Genomic DNA, 15849 nt, shown 5'->3' with positions numbered 1-15849 from the left:
CTGTGTGGAATAGGCTGAGCAGTGGGCACTGCAGACCCAGGGAAGGGGGGAACATGGGATTTGCAGCCTGTGGCACATCAGCGGACAGCTGGGGCCAATGCCAGAGCTGCAGCGTGACATTCCAGCAGCTTCTGGCCCCTTTGCACTGGCCCCATCCTTTGTCTTTGTGCAGGGTGGAACAAGAGCAGTCAAACAGCTAGCAGGAGGCCCCGATTCTGGAAGGCGGCTGCAGGTCCCCTGTGAGCCATCCTGCACAGAGTTAACTCCCACTATGCGCCATGGTCCTGGGCCCCAGGAGGGGGTTTGGTGCCCGATGGAAGAGTCAGACAGCTCTGGGCTTAAATACCAGCTCTGCCACTTATGGCAGCATGACTTTAGGAAGATGCATTAAGCTCTATCTCTCTGAGCCCTGGTTTGCTCATCTATAAAATGGGCGTAATAGTCCCTCCGTCTTGCAGTTGCTGTGGACAAGGAACCTAAAGCACTTAGAACGTCACTGCTTGATGAGTGATAAGTGTCAGCTGTTGTGTGGTCGTTAGCATCTTTATCATTGCTGTGGCTGCTATTTGAAGATGCATGAGGAAATTTGAAGTCACATGAGGAAAATGGAGTCACACCCCAATACTTAATATTTCAAAGCATGAAGTCCCAAAATTGGAGCATGTGATGTGATGAAAATGCCAGCAAACATTTTAACAAACACATCTAGAATGCCTGTGCTAGGTGCTGGACTATGAAGATAAACCAGGCACCAGCCCCTGCCCTTGAGGGATTTCAGTTGGTGGCTCAGTGGTAGAATTCTCACCTTCCATGTGGGAGACCCTAGTTCGAGTCCCTGACAATGCCCCTCAGGCACCGCCACCACCTGTCTGTCAGTGGAGGCTGGGGTGTTGCTGTGATGCTGAACAGGTTTCAAGGGGAGCTTCCAGACTAAGATGGTCTAGGAAGAAAGGTCTGGCAATATACATCTGAAAATCAGCCAGTGACCCAGTTCACAAATGATCATGGAGATGGTGCAGGGCCAGGCAGCATCCCATTCAGATGTGCATGGGGTCCACAGAGCCAATTCCTGGCAGCTACCAACCGCAGGAGAGAGAGATCTTAAAAAGAAATGACGTGTATGTGGTAGAACCTCAAAACGAACCAATGAGACTGAATTGGAGCAGAGGCCCCCGGACCCCAGGGTCCATCCAGCCAGGATGACTCTGAAGGTTGAGACAGGCTGCCATGAACTTTTCCGGTTTGGACGGATCTAGACAGGGAGGACCAAAAGGCAGTCCCCAGTGGGGCCTACCACACTCTTGGCCCAAATCTCATAAATGATGACATGGCCCCACTCAGCTTCTTCACTTACATGGGTGGGTCTGTAAAAAGTGTGGCAAGAAAAAGCCCATCAGCCTCCAGGAAGGGCCGAGCTGGAGCTGGGGAAGCAAACCTCCAAGCTCACAAAGCGGCTCCTGCCAGAAGGAGCTCAGAAATGGAAAGACGAGGAAGTATGGTGAGGCGAGGCAGGAGTGCTGGGACTGGCGGACACGGAGACTCGGTGGAGTGGTCTTTTGCTCCATGGCAGCAACAGCCCCGAGGACCCATGGGGCACCTCCTGGAACAGGCTGTGGAATGGAGGACTGTGGGCTCAGCCCATGGGAGGTCTTTCTGAAACCTATGGACCCTGACCCAGGTGAAGAGGGGACCTGACCAGCCAAAGTGGCTTGAAAGTTTGGTTCCACCTCTGCCTCCATTAACACACGCAGGAAGACTTCCTTTCTCTAAGATCAGGCCGGCTCCCTGCCATGGGTTCCCCCCGGGGCATCTGGCCAGGGTCCCTCCAGCCTCCCAGTCACTGTGATGGATGACCACTGGGCTCTGGCAGCCCCCTGCCTCTTCTCTGGCGTGAGCAACCCGTAGCTGCTCTTTTTCAATGGGGTGAGGGTGAATTATGTCCCATGGGGAGAGCTCCAGACAAAGGGCCTGAAAGGAGGTTTAGGAACTCAAAGGATGGGGTGTTGGGGGCCACATGGTATGGAGAACAGATGGGGAGTCCTCCCAAGTGGAAGCCATGGAACGTTCCAGCCCTTTACAGTCCCTCTGTCTCCTCTGATCTCTGCTCCTAAAAAAAAAAAAACCTTGTTGTTGTTGTTGTTAGGTGCCATCAAGTTGGTTCCAACTCATAGCAACCACTATGCACAACAGAACGAACACTGCCTGGTCCTGCGCCATCCTCACAATCATTGCTATGCTTGAGCTCATTTTTGCAGCCACTGTGTCAGTCCACCTCTTTGAGGGTCTGCCTCTTTTCCGCTGACCTTGTACTTTACCAAGCATGATGTCCTTCTCCAGGGACTGATCCCTCCTGATAACGTGTCCAAAGTATGTGAGATGTAGCCTCTCATCCTTGTTCTTAAGGAGCATTCTGTTTGTATATCTTCTAAGACGGATTGTTCTTTCTTTTGACAGTCCATGGTATATTCAATATTCTTCTCCAACACCACAATTCAATTCTTCTTTGGCCTTCCTCATTCACTGTCCAGGTTTCGCATGCATAGGAGGTGATTGAAAATGCCATGGCTTGGGTCAGGCGCACCTTAGTCCTCAAGGTGACATCTTTGCTTTTCAACACTTTAAAGAGGTCCTTTGCAGCGATTCGCCCATTGCAATGCGTCTTTTGATTTCTTGACTGCTGCTTCCATGGGTGTTGATTGTGGATCCAAGTAAAATGAAATCCTTGACAACCTCAATCTGTTTTCTGTTTATCATGATATTGCTTATTGGTCCAGTTGTGAGCATTTTTGTTTTCTTTATGTTGAGGTGTAATCCATACTGCCCAGTCAAATCCAGGCAACTTGACCAAACCCTCTCACCCAACTCAAATCCCCCTGCTGCTGTTTGAAAAAAAATGCCTGCTTATTTTTGACTGATGCCACTACTGTATGTATGTGTTTTCAATGTGTGTGTGTGTATAATGTTATTGTATATCACCAAGTCATTTCCGACTCATATGGACCCCATGTGTTACAAAGTAGAATTACCCTATACGGTTTTCTTGGCTATGATCTTTACAGGAGCAGATCGCCAGGTCTTTCTCCCACCTCGGGACTTCGAACCACCAACCTTTAGCTAGCAGCTCAGTACTTAACCGTTTGTGCCACTAGGACTCTAAAGTACAGATACGTGAGTGGAAAGGAAAGCACTGTATTCGGTTTTATATTGCTGCATAACAAATCCCCACAAACTGAGAGGCTTAAAACAGCGCCCATTTATCAGCTCACAGCACTGTGGGCCGGAAGTCCATCGAGGCATGGCTGAGTCCTCTACTCAGGGTCTTACCAGGCTAAAATTCAGGTGTCAGCCCAGCTGCAGCTCCCACCGGGGCCTAGGGTCCTCTTCCAAGCTCACTGGTGTTGGCTGAATTTGGTTCCTTGCAGTTTTAGGACTGAGGTCCCTGTTTCCATGCCTGGGACGACTTTGGGCTCTGGAGCCGCCCACCGTTCCTTGGGGGTGTGGTCGATGCGTTTTCAAGGCCAGCAATGGCACGTTGGATCCTTCCCTTGCTGCAAATCTCTCTGACTCCTTACACCATCAACCAAAGGAAGCCATCTGCTTTTAAAGGGCTCCTGTGGTTAAAGTAGGCCCACCTGGGTAATCTCCTCGTGCCATTTAATGCAGCATAATCACAAGAGTGATATTTTACCATGCTCAGTTTCCACCAACACTCAGGGGAGGGGAGCACATGGATTATACGAGGGCAAGAGTCATACTAGAGACCTGCCCACACAAGCCCTGCACGCTCTGTCTGTTCTCTGGATATTCTCCACGGTACTGGTGGCTCAATGGTGGAGTTTTCACCATCCACCACTCATCTATGTGAGAGACCCACCACGTTCAAGTCCCAGCCAGTGTACCTGATGTGCAGCCACCATGCATCCGTGAGTGGAGGCTTGAGTGTTGCTATGATGCTGAACAGTGGAACTTCCAGGCTAAGATGAACTAGGAAGAAACGCCTGGTGATCTACTTCCGAAAATCAGCCAATGAAAACCCTATGGATCGCAATCTGTCACCAATTGTTTTAGTCATCTAGTGCTGCTATAACAGAAACACCACCAGTAGATTGCTTTAACAAAGAGAAATTTATTTTCTCACAGTCTAGTAGGGTACAAGTCCAAATTCAGGGCATTGGCTCCGGGAGAAGGCTTTCTGTCTCTGTCAGCTCTGGAGGAAGGTCCTTGTCCTCAATCTTCCCATGGTCGAGGAACTTCTCAGGCGCAGGGAGCCCAGGTCCAAAGGATGTGCTCTGCTCCCAGTGCTACTTTCTTGGTGGTATGAGGTCCCCAACTCTCTGCTTGCTTCCCTTTCCTTTTATCTCTTGAGAGATGAAAGGTGGTGTGGGCCACACCCCAGGGAAACTCCCTTTACCTTGGATCAGGGAGATGACCTGAGTAAGAGTGGTGTTATAATCCCACCCTAATCCTCTCAACATAAAATTACAACGACAAAACAGAGGACAACCACACAATACTGGAAATCATGGCCTAACCAAGTTGATACACATATTTTTGGGGGGACATAATTCAATCCATGGCACCGATCGCGAGGATGGCACAGGACTGGGCAGCAGTTTGTTCTGTTGTGCACAGGGTCACCATGAGTCAACTCAATGGCAGCTCACAACAACAACATTGGATGGATGGTGGTTAGATTCCACCTATCAATGTGGTTAGATTCCAAAGACTAGGTCTTTAGCGAAAATTGACATGTGAAAATGGAGGATGACCACATCAGATCACAAAATATTATGTGGAACACATATGTCTCTCTGGATCCAAAAATCAGGAAATGTAGGTGGGTGCTGTTTGTCCCACTGGTCATGAAAGGGTTACTGCCAGGCATATGTCATTAATGCACAAAATAGTCGGATAGTAGAGTTTTTACTATTGTTGTGAATTCGAGATGTCAGATAATGGGATAGTTGATAAGTGAGGAGTAGGCGTATTGGGTTGGTTGTGTTATTTTCTGCACAGTGTACATTTTTTTAATGTTTTACAGATTTTTTGTGTGTGTGAGCTTTAAGTGAAAGTTTACAGTTTAAGTTAGTTTCTCATACAAAAATTTATACACACATTGTTATGTGACCCTGGTTGCTCTCCCTATAATGTGACAACGCACTCCTTTCCACCCTGGATTTCCCGTGTCCATTCAACCAGCTCCTGTCCCCCTCTGCCTTCTCATCTCACCTCCAGACAGGAGCTGTCCACATAGTCTCGTGTATCTACTTGAGTCAAGAAGCACACTCTTCACGAGTATCGTTTTATGTCTTATAGTCCAGTCTAATCTTTGTCTGAGAGTTGGCTTTGGGAATGGTTTCAGTTCTGGGCTAACAGAGAGTCTGGGGGCCATGTCCTCTGGGGTCCCTCCAGTCTCAGTCAGACCATTAAGTCTGGTATTTTTACTAGGATTTGAGTTCTTCTACACCCCACTCTTCTCCTGCTCCATCAGGGGCTCTCTGTTGTGTTCCTTGTCAGGGCGGTCATTGATGGTAGCCAAGCACCATCTAGTTCTTCTGGTCTCAGGTTGATGGAGTCTCTGGTTTACGTGGCCCTTTCTGTCTCTTGGGCTAATAGTTGCCTTGTGTTTTTGGTGCTCTTCATTCTCCTTTGCTCCAGGTGGGTTGGGACCAGTTGAAGAAATGTTTTAATAAAAAAGAATAAAAGGGTCAGGCGCTTCAAAAGGCATGTCATTAAAAAAAAAATTTTACTGAGAACTCAGTCTGGTCCGAGCACTGGAGAGCCACTTTTGAACAGGGCAGACCAGACAGGGCCTGCCCTCGGGGAGCAACCTTAGGATTGGGGTGGTGGGGTGAGACTCCCCCTCACAGGTGCCTCCCTCTCTGGGTCTTGCAGACGAGGGGCTCTGGGACATCCTCATCAAGGACATCCCCAAGGAGGTGACCTCCTATACGTTCAGCATGGACATCCTGAAGCCAGGTGTGAGCTACGACTTCCGGGTCATTGCGGTCAACGACTACGGCTTTGGCACCCCCAGCAGCCCCTCCCAGTCTGTACCAGGTACAGCTGTGGGTCAAGGGATGCACAGGTTGGGGGCATGGTGAGGCATGGAACACAGAGGCACTGGGGTGGGGACCAAAATTCATTGTCCAAACTACACCTTTCCCATGAAAATTTGGGTCTGCTATCAAGGTTTTTTTTTTTTTTTTTTTTTATCAAGGTAGTCCCCAGGTTAGGGCTGGCGAGAAAAATATATATATATAGCAAGCGTGCTACCACTCCTCCTTCCTGTGTCTGGGCAGACATCACTAATCAATCCCAGAACTCTTTCCTAATGAGCCTAGAAGCCATCTCAGACCCTTCTCAAAACACCACTCCAGGCAGCCACTTAACCTGAAGCTGTCCTTACCAAGTTTATCTTAGGTTCTGCCTTGTTCAGTGAGCACAGAACCAGCCTACCCATAAACTGTGAGCAGTTGGTAGCGTCCCAGGTGGAGTGGGATGGTTAGAGGCAGGAGGGGGCTGAGAACCCTGGGCCTGACACCCCATCCATGTTCCAGCCCAGAAAGCCAACCCATTCTACGAGGAGTGGTGGTTCTTGGTGGTCATTGCCCTCGTCGGCCTCATCTTCATCCTGCTTCTGGTCTTTGTGCTCATCATTCGAGGCCAGAGCAAGAAGTATGCCAAGAAGACGGACTCGGGTGAGCACCTTTGCCAAAGGGGAGTCCTCTCTCTCCTGGGCATCCATCTGCTCTGATGGATGGGGTAACCTAGGGGACCTACACACAATCTCAGTCTCCTATTTGGGGCTCAACTCTAACGAGAGAAAGAGCGGTAGCCCAGCCGGATAGGGGTAGTGCGGGGTGGGGGCCAGGAGCCACATGGTCTGAAAGAACAGAGTGGAGCGACTGGTTGGGCATCCTTCCGCCCAGGGAACAATGCCAAGTCCGGTGCACTAGGCCATGGGGAGATGATGAGCTTGGATGAAAGCAGCTTTCCCGCCCTGGAACTCAACAACCGCCGGCTCTCCGTCAAGAACTCCTTCTGCCGAAAGAATGGCCTGTACACCAGGTAGTGGGGCCCCTGCTTGGGTGGTAGGGGGCCAAGGCTGGAGGTTTCAGGGCTGGGCCCAGCAGTGTCCGGGTGTAGAGAATGCTGGGGAGGGCCTGAGAGACCACTTTATCTTAAATGTCCTGGGAAACAGCTTTCAAGTTCAGGGACTGGGAATGGTCAGCAGGAAGACACGGGCGGGCCCGGGCAGTACTACCAGGGGCTTGTACTGGTCATACCAGACCTGGCCTCAGCCCAGGGGCAAGGACACACAAGGGGGAAAGCCGCTGGGAAGTGGATACAAAGGGCTCCCACCAATGACAACAGAATTCAAATAACTTTCAAAATTTTGCAAACCAACTAACTGCTGTTTGAAGTCAGCTGCCCCTGGTCACAGGGCTGTTGCCCTGATGGTCATTTGCCCCAAAGGCAAGATGGACCCAGCCAAAGTAGACTGGGCAGACACCAGGGTGAGAGAGGGTGGGATTCTGCCCCCGTTCTTACCTAGCACCTACCTGCCCTCCTCCTCCTCATCCAGGAAAGAAGGGGCACTCTACAGCATAGAAGCCTTCTCTCTGGGTCCTTATTTATACCTGTTCTCAGTCTCCTCCCACTCACCCTCAAGGCCCTACTCTCAGCATTACCCTCAAAGGGCAGGCTCTGAAAGGAGCCACAGGGAAAGGAACAAGCCTGCAGTCAAGCCCTGTGGCTGGCCAGGCTGCCCATTTCCAACGACGGGGCAGCTGCTGGGGCCTGCCTGGCCCTCACCTGATGTGGCATAGCAGTTTTGTGTTCCAGGGGCTCCAGAGAGACTGGGGGGCTGTTCCAAAGGGGCTATGTCTCCAGCCTCAGCCCCTGTTAATATTCAAGCCTCATCCATGGAGGCTGCAGGGGGAGTCGCCTCTCCCAGGCCCAGCACACAAAGCGCCTCTGTCTCTGGCGCTGAGGGTAGAAGCGATGTGTGTGTTCATCAGGAGGAAAGAGGGAGGGGCAGCAACACAGGCCTGCCAGGCTGAGCTCTCATCCCGCGCCAAAGCTAGTCTTCCAAAGAAAGGGCCGTTTGAGGCCGCCATGCCGGCCCAGCCGGGCCCCACCTGGCCACAGCAGTCCCGCCAGGCTGGCTCCAGGGCCCTGCCACATGCAACAAGGGGCTTTCAGGATGGTCTCACCATCCTTCCCACCCCTCCCTGCCCTCACACCCACAGCGTACACACCAGAAGGCCGCCTACACCACTGTATATACACAGAAATCCCTCCCTGCTGGCACACACCAACCCCAGGCTCCAGGCCTCACCCTGGACACTGCCAAGCCCCCCATCGCCCTGTATTAGCCTGGCACCCCATTCCTCCCTCCTCTCAAGGTCGTATATGTGCCTGTCACGGCTATATGAGCTACATCTGGCATTGTTGTGCTTTGGTTTGTTTATGTTGAAGTCCAAGGGATGTGGCTTGTCGATGGGCGTAAAAGCAGCGCACATATATTGCAAGGGCTTAGTTGGTGGCATGCAACCCTGGTGGCACAGTGGTTGAAAGCTTGGTCAGTAACCAAAAGGTCAGCAGTTCGAATCCACCATCCACTACTTGGAAACCCGGTGGGGCAGGTCTACTCTGTCCTGTAGGGTCACTATGAGTCCGAATCAACTCGATGGCACTATGAAAAGAGAGAAAAGTTGGTGGCAGGAGGGCTGCTCGTAACATGTTCCCAGGCCACAGGATTGCTCTCTGAGCAGCACTTTTGCAGGCAACCACCGCGGGTTGCCGGCAGGGCGTCTGGGGTTCAGAGCCACACTCTTAGGAAACCTTCATGGGAGGTATGGGGCATGTGCTGGCACGCCGGGCACTGGGCCATGTTGGCTCCTTACACCCTATTCTGAGAGACACAAGCAGCAGAGTCGTGGAGGACCCCAGCCACATGCCCAGGGACCCCGGGAGCCTGCCCCACTGCTTTCTCTGCCCACTGTCCTCACCCTTGCTTCCCAGGGCTCAGGAAAGAGGCCTCTAGTGCAGCCTGGGGCTGCCCAGTGCCCAAGGCCCCCGTCCTGGGGGTGTCTCTGTTCCGTGACTCAGATGCCTGACCCTATCCACTGGGAACCGCACAGGCCTGATTGTCAAGAGCTGGGGTGTGGCTTAGCCCCAGGGAGCGTTTCTGGTCTCTGAGCAACTTAGGAGGAGTGGTTTTCTCCTAGCCCTTTGTGCTAGCTCTTTGGAAAACTCCCTTGTGAGTGTAAGAATTACCTGGGGAGCTTGTCTGTGGGGCAGGTACCCAGGCCTCACCTGGAAATCTGACTGGGGGCGGGGAGCAGAAATCTGCTTTGTAACAGTCACCACTAAGTAGCTCCAGTGAGGTGGCCCTGGAAACACAACTTGAGAATCATGGCACCCCCCACTTTTTCCCTGGAGGTTAGCTGGGCTGGTCCTTGGGCCTCCAACACCCTGAACCCTCCCCCCACCCTCCACAGGCAAGGCCCCCACCCCAAGGCCTCTCTCTCCAAGGCTGTAGGGAGAGCAGACACAGGAAGGAGACGGACCTAGAGTGGAGAGACTGCTGCAGGCTGTCTGCCCAGGAACCCCGGGAGCCTGCCCTGCCGGCTCTTCTGCTCAGGGTCTTCACCCTCACTTCCCCGGGCTCAGGAGAGTTCAGGTGCCCAAGGTGGCACTTCCAGCCAGGGGGCTGCTCTGAGGGGGGCCCTCTCTCACCCTCACTGGCCCCACTCTCCCTAGGTCTCCTCCGCGGCCCAGCCCAGGCAGCCTCCACTACTCAGACGAGGATGTCACCAAGTACAACGACCTCATCCCGGCCGAGAGCAGCAGCCTGACAGAGAAGCCCTCGGAAATCTCTGACTCTCAGGTGAGGGGCTGGAAGGGCCTGCGTGCCCCACACAGGGGATGAGCCGCCCCTCCACAGAGGGGTGAGGGGACAGTGAAGGATGGGGGCTGTCAGCCTGGGCCTGCACAGGCAGCTCAGCCAATGGGCTTCCTCACCTCCTTTCCCAGCAGGCCTCAGGGCAGCAAAGACCTGGGGAGCTCAAGAAACTACCCAGAAGTCATGTATAAACAGCTGCCATCTCCCAAGTTCTGCTAAAAGTTTGCGCCCAGTGCTAGTGAGCCAGGGGTCCTGGGTGTGCTGTGTAACCTCATTGAGCCTCAGTTTCTCCATCTGCAGACAGGGCAGGGATAATCGTGGGTGCTATCATGGGGCCGTGACAAGGATTCGCTGAGATGCACAAAATGGCCTGACACGTGGCAACCACTCATTCAACATCGGCTCTTCTATCAAGAAGGGCGATGGTGTGTCTAGACAACTCAGAGCTCTAGAGTATGTGGGTCACTCGGGGACACTTTGCCCTAGGCTGGGTTGGGGGAGTGAGTACGTTCCAATGATGCCACATTACCACCGCCCACCCCCACCCTCCCAGCCTTGGCTAAGCCTGGTGGTTGCCCAGGAAGGGGCCCTGAAAGGGCACTGTGTCCCACACCCTGGGCCTTTCTGCCCAGTCCTGGGAGAGGAAGAAGAGGAAGAGGTGACAGCAGGGAGCAGGGCTCTTGGCCCAGTGGGAAGTGCCAGGAAGCCTGGAATTAGGCCGTGAGGCTGAGGGCCTCTCACGTTAAATACAGCTCCAGGGTTACTAGTGGGCTTAGCAAAGCCGGGAGGCTGGCCCTAAGCTGGCAAGGGAAAGAGATCCAGCCTTAGCCTGGTTTACGCAGGGAATTAGTGGGGGGACAAAGCTGCTATGAACCTCCAAAATTTCAGGTTATGTGGTCTTTTTGTGCGTTTTTAACTCTTTGCAGCCACAAGTTGTTGTTGTTAGTTGCTGTGAATTGATTCTGACTCATGGTGACCCCGTATGTGCAGAGTAGAACTGCTTCATGGGGTTTTCAAGGCTGTGTCCTTTAGGAAGCAGATCACCAAGCCTGTCTTCCAAGGCACATCTGGGTCCGTTCGAACCGCCAACCTTTCGGCTAGTAGTCAAGAGCACTTAACAGTTTGTGCCATCCACGGATTCCTTTGCAGCCACATTGTTGCTGTTGTTAGGTGCCGTTGAGTCAGTTCTGACTCATAGTGACGCCAGGTACAACAGAAGGAAACACTGCCCAGTCCTGCGCCACCCTCACAATCGTTGACATGCTTGAGCGAATTGTTGCAGCCACTGTGTCAATCCATCTTGTTGAGAGTCTTCCTCTTTTTCATTGACCCACTACTTTACCAAGCATGACGTCCTTCTCCAGAGACTGGTTCCTCCTGATAGCATGTCCAAAGTATGTGAGACGGAGTCTCGCCATCCTCCCTTCAAAGGAACATTCTGGCCGTACTTCCTTCCTGCAGCCACATAGATACTAGAAACTCACGTGACCAGGGCATAGAGGTCTAGGTCATTTCCCCGAAGTGTGGTTTCTGTTTCTTTCCCCCAAAGTTGGTGATGAGAGTTTAGATTGATTCAAGCTAAGATTCAAAAAGGCAAAGGGGACTCCGTGTCCAGACTCTGTATAGAACGGTTATATAGGGCCCCTGGAGCCACGCCCCTGTCTGTGGAGACAGCAGAGAAGACAACTAGCAGAGAAGCTCCTGTGTTGCTCTGGCTGGCTGCCCTTAACCTATGTGGTTGTTGTTTGTTGCTGTTGACTTGGCCCAACTCATGGCGACCCCGTGAACAACAGAACAAAACATTGCCTGGTCCTGCATCAGCTTCATGATCGTACGTATGAGTCCATTGTTGTGACTATTATGTATTTTGAGTGCCTTCCAACCCAGGGGGCTCATCTTCTAGCTCTGTATCACTCTGTATCAGACAATTTTCTGTTGTGATCCGTTGGCTAATTTTCGGAAATAGATCGCCATGCCTTTCTTCCTAGTCTGTCTTAGTCTGGAAGCTCCACTGAAATCTGTCCACCATGGGTTACCCTGCTGGTATTTGAAATACCAATGGCATACTTTGGCATCATAGCGACACACAAGCCACCACAAACGGGTGGTGGAACTTTCTTTAGAGCACATTATTAGTCCACTGTCATTGGCTGAACACCAACCTTTTGGTAAGTAAGGCCCCCAAGCACAGAATCTATCTCAAGAGCTTTTTGTGGCTCTGGAGGACCCTCACACAGGACAGAGTTGGTCCCTCGAGGCCATGCCAGAGGTCCCCCAGCCTTGAATAAGCTGCTGGGAGAAGAATGCCTGTACCCAGGATCATCCTGCTTCAGAAGTTGCCCCACAGTGGGCAAAGAATGCCAGGAATCCCCTCTTACTTAGCCAGTTGGTCTGAGTTGTTCAGAAGGAGCCCATCATTTGGGTATTGTTTCCATAGGAACTTGGAGCCAGTCGCTCCTGTGAGAAGGCATAGATAGAGAAAATATTGCAGGCTCTGGAAGGTGGTTGTCACAGCACAATGCTCAAGTGCCCTATCAGGGACAATTGACCACAGCCCTGGTGCTAGGACCCTGCCTATAGGGTTTGGGGTGGTTGGGGTTGGGACTGGGTTGGGTTCCATTAAAGCAGTTGGACAGTTTAGATGACTGCTGTATCCACAACACCTGGTAAGTGGACACTCTACAGATGTTTGTGAAAGAATGAAAGGTCATTGGGGAAGCTAATCAACCTGAATAGACTGAAGACTGAGTGTAGGCTAGCCAGGTAGAGAAGCTGAGATTCATGGTCGGAAAGTCCTTATCCTTTTTGACCAACACCAAAGTTCACACGTTCAGAGAAGTGTGGCCCCTTCAAAATAACCATGATAATGACACCCACCCCACCAAGAGCTGCAATATCATATTATGTCTTCACAGCAACCATATGGGGGCAGGCACGAGTGCTGTCTTTTTTGTACAGATGAGGAAACTGAGGCTCAGAGAGGTTATGTAAGTTGTCCCAGGTGGAATGGCCAGAAAGTACAAGCCTGGATTCCAGCTCCCAAACTTCAGCGCCAGACCCTGAACTCGGGCGTCTACCGCATAGTCAGGCTCGACCCCTCGGTTCTAATACAGCCTGAACTGGGAAGCCCCACCCACAGCCTACAGATCTTTCTAGAAAGACCTTCAGAACCCACTAATGAGACAATCAAGAAGACCATAACACACTTCACTTCTCCAGCTTGGCGCACTTGGCAACAAATACTGTGGCCTTATTTTTTTTTTTTTTAACTCAAGCCCATCCTCAAAGAACAAAGACAAGCTACCAATGAATGCACTCCAAGGAAAGTGCTAGAAGCACTAAAGTGGTTCCCAAGCAGCTTTGGACAATGGAATCAATGGGATGATTGTTCTGTCTCCTCAGAGGGCCCCTTTGAAGTCAGACACGCTCATTTGCAAAGTAGTACATTGTTGTAGTTAAATACACAGGCCTTGGAGCTGGCAGTCCTGGGTTTGAATCTCAGCTCTGCCCTGTAGTGGCTGTCTGATGGGAGGGGTCCTTCGGGCTCTCTGAGCTTCCTAGCCCTTCATCCGCACAATGCAAACCAAACCCAAACCCACTGCCGTGGAGTGGATTCCAACTCATAGCCACCCCATAGGGTTTCCAAGGCTGTAAATCTCCACAGAAGCAGACTGCCACGTATTTCTCCTGCAGAGCCACTAGCTGTTTCGAACCGCTGACTTTTTGGTTAGCAGTCCATCACTTTAACCACTGCACCACCAGGGCCCCTACACAATGCAGGTAGTAGAGTTTATCCCAAAGGAGCTGTTATAAGGAGTAAATTAAATGTGCTTCCACCTTTGTTGTCCCACCTCCCCTCTGTGCTCCGGGGTCAGGGATCAGAGTGGTGTTTGTACCTTAGTGGCTAGGGAGACCTGGACATCACTGTCTGCCAAGGGCAGAGGAAGGAGCAGATGCCAGCTTCTCCTCAACACTCGTTCTTTGAGCCAGTACTCTGACCCGTGCTGGGGACAGAGGTGACCATGACATGGCCCTGCTCCCAGGAGCTGCCGGGGGCTGGAGGGGACAGACTTGGAGCCAGAGCAGCTGGCTTCTCTCTGAGGCCCTTGTTATAAATGCAAATAAGTAAACCCTGCTGCTGCTCACTCACCCATATGAGAAGCAGCCCACAGTTCAGTTTCTAGAATTCCGGGCATCCACCGTGTGACTTTCAACGTGGGGCTTACAGTAAATGCTGCTGCTGGCTTTCCTGGTGTGACATTTGTCCCTTTGGGTCAGCAGCCACACAGACCTGGGCCCCCCACTTTCAGCTGCTCAAGAGAAAACGACTGCCTGTCTTTTTAAGGGGCCCCCACCCCAGATCTTCTACATGAGTTTCGCCTATGCCATCTGGCTTATGTTCTAAATCAGACCACCCAAAACTCACTCTCCAGAAAATCTGCCCAGCCGTTTTCCTATGACGTGGTAATAAACAAAAAGTCAGTCCTGTTTATAAACAAACACACATGATAAGACGTGAGAAAGGACGTAATATGGCTGGGGGTGCCAGGCTAGAGATACACATGGGAGGGGGGGACTCCCTCTCGCTGAGAGGGCACAAGGGTGGGAGTCGGGGGTTCCAGACAGAGGTCAAAAAAAATTAAAAAACCAAACCTGTTGCCGTCAAGGGGATTCCGACTCGTAGCGACCCTATAGGATAGGGTAAAACCGCCCCATAGGGTTTTCAAGGAGCAGCTGGTAGATTTAAACTGCCAACCTTTTGGTTAACAGCTTCTGTGCCACCAGGCTCCCAGGAACCACTTAATCCTCAGATTCCTAGGAGTACCTGGGCGGTACAAACAGTTAACACACCTGGCTGCAAACCAAAAGGCGATAGATAGGTTTGAGTCCACCCAGAGGCACCTCAGAAGAAAGGCTTGGTGATCTACTTCTGAAAAATCAACCACGGCAAACCCTGTGGAGCACAGTTGTACTCCAGTGCACACGGGGTTGCCGTGAGTCGGGGTCAGCTCCACAGTAAGTGGTTATCCTGGGAGTCGCTGGTGGAGCACTGCGGGTGGAATGGCCATTTTCAGAAAAAGACAACAAGGTAGAGTGAGGTTAGGCTAGTGCGTGGGGGAGAGCCCTGACCTGGGGCCCAGCCCCCATGCCGCAGTGCCTCTACACCCTCACACCTGTGTGGCACCTGGGTCTGCTGTCTGTGACATTCGGTCATTCATTCCTTGGTGCATTTATTCAGCACCACCGGAGATGAACAGAAAAGCAAAAAGGCATTCGTGGCTCCCTCTTTTTGTTTCTCTCTTTTCTCCTGGGTCCTCCTCCTACTGGCCCCCTCCGCACTCTGATCACCAGGCTGGAGTCTGTGCTCCCCCTCTGCAGACCCCCAATAATTGCTCAGTGAGTGGCTTTGAGGGGCTGTTAAGAGGCCTGGGAGCTGCAGCAGTCGCCTGATGGCTTGGGGGCCTGTGGGGCTGACGTGAAAGGCCCCCTTTGTGTGACTTGTTACAGGGAAGCTGCATTCAATTACCGAGGGCCGCGGAGAGTTGGAAGCCAGAAGAGGGCTCCTGGTCCCCCTCACTTGCTTTCTTCTCTTCTCACCCCACCCCCACCTCGAAAAGAAACAGATGTTCCTGGAGATGGAGGCAGGCACAGTCGTGGCTGAGGCAGAGACCCCCTCCTTGGGCTGTGGAGAGCTGGGGAAGGGGCAGACGAGACGCCTCCCGCCCTGCCCCCCACCCCCAGGGTGCCGGCTTTCTGTGGCTCCTAGCTCTGCCTTGCTTGCTTCCCCCTCCCCGTCCCCACCATGAGAAATTCTGCCCACAGACTCCGTGGCATGAGGGGTCCATGCTCCACAAATGGCAGCCAGTGGGAGGGTGAGGGTTTGGACTAATGGGCTTTGGGCTCTGGCCCCCAGGAGGACCAGAGAAGCCCACTCC

The 15849-nt window shown here is 52.2% G+C and overlaps 1 protein-coding gene across 2 annotated transcripts in view; it reads left to right on the top strand.

Annotated features, from left to right (window-relative positions):
• The window catches only part of SDK2 (sidekick cell adhesion molecule 2), a 310850-nt gene that overhangs the window by 288332 nt on the left and 6669 nt on the right, over positions 1 to 15849 (top strand). For both annotated transcript variants that reach the window (XM_049861426.1, XM_049861425.1), the window contains 4 exons: positions 5896 to 6060; positions 6561 to 6701; positions 6933 to 7071; positions 9772 to 9898. In XM_049861426.1, the coding sequence (XP_049717383.1) occupies positions 5896 to 6060; positions 6561 to 6701; positions 6933 to 7071; positions 9772 to 9898 (572 nt within the window). The remainder of the gene's footprint in view (positions 1 to 5895; positions 6061 to 6560; positions 6702 to 6932; positions 7072 to 9771; positions 9899 to 15849) is intronic.

This window comes from Elephas maximus, chromosome 19 (genome assembly GCF_024166365.1).
Source record: "Elephas maximus indicus isolate mEleMax1 chromosome 19, mEleMax1 primary haplotype, whole genome shotgun sequence".
Classification (NCBI taxonomy): Eukaryota; Metazoa; Chordata; class Mammalia; order Proboscidea; family Elephantidae; genus Elephas; species Elephas maximus.
Note: the sequence above shows the minus strand (reverse complement) of the source record. Positions and strands in the feature narration are given on the sequence as shown.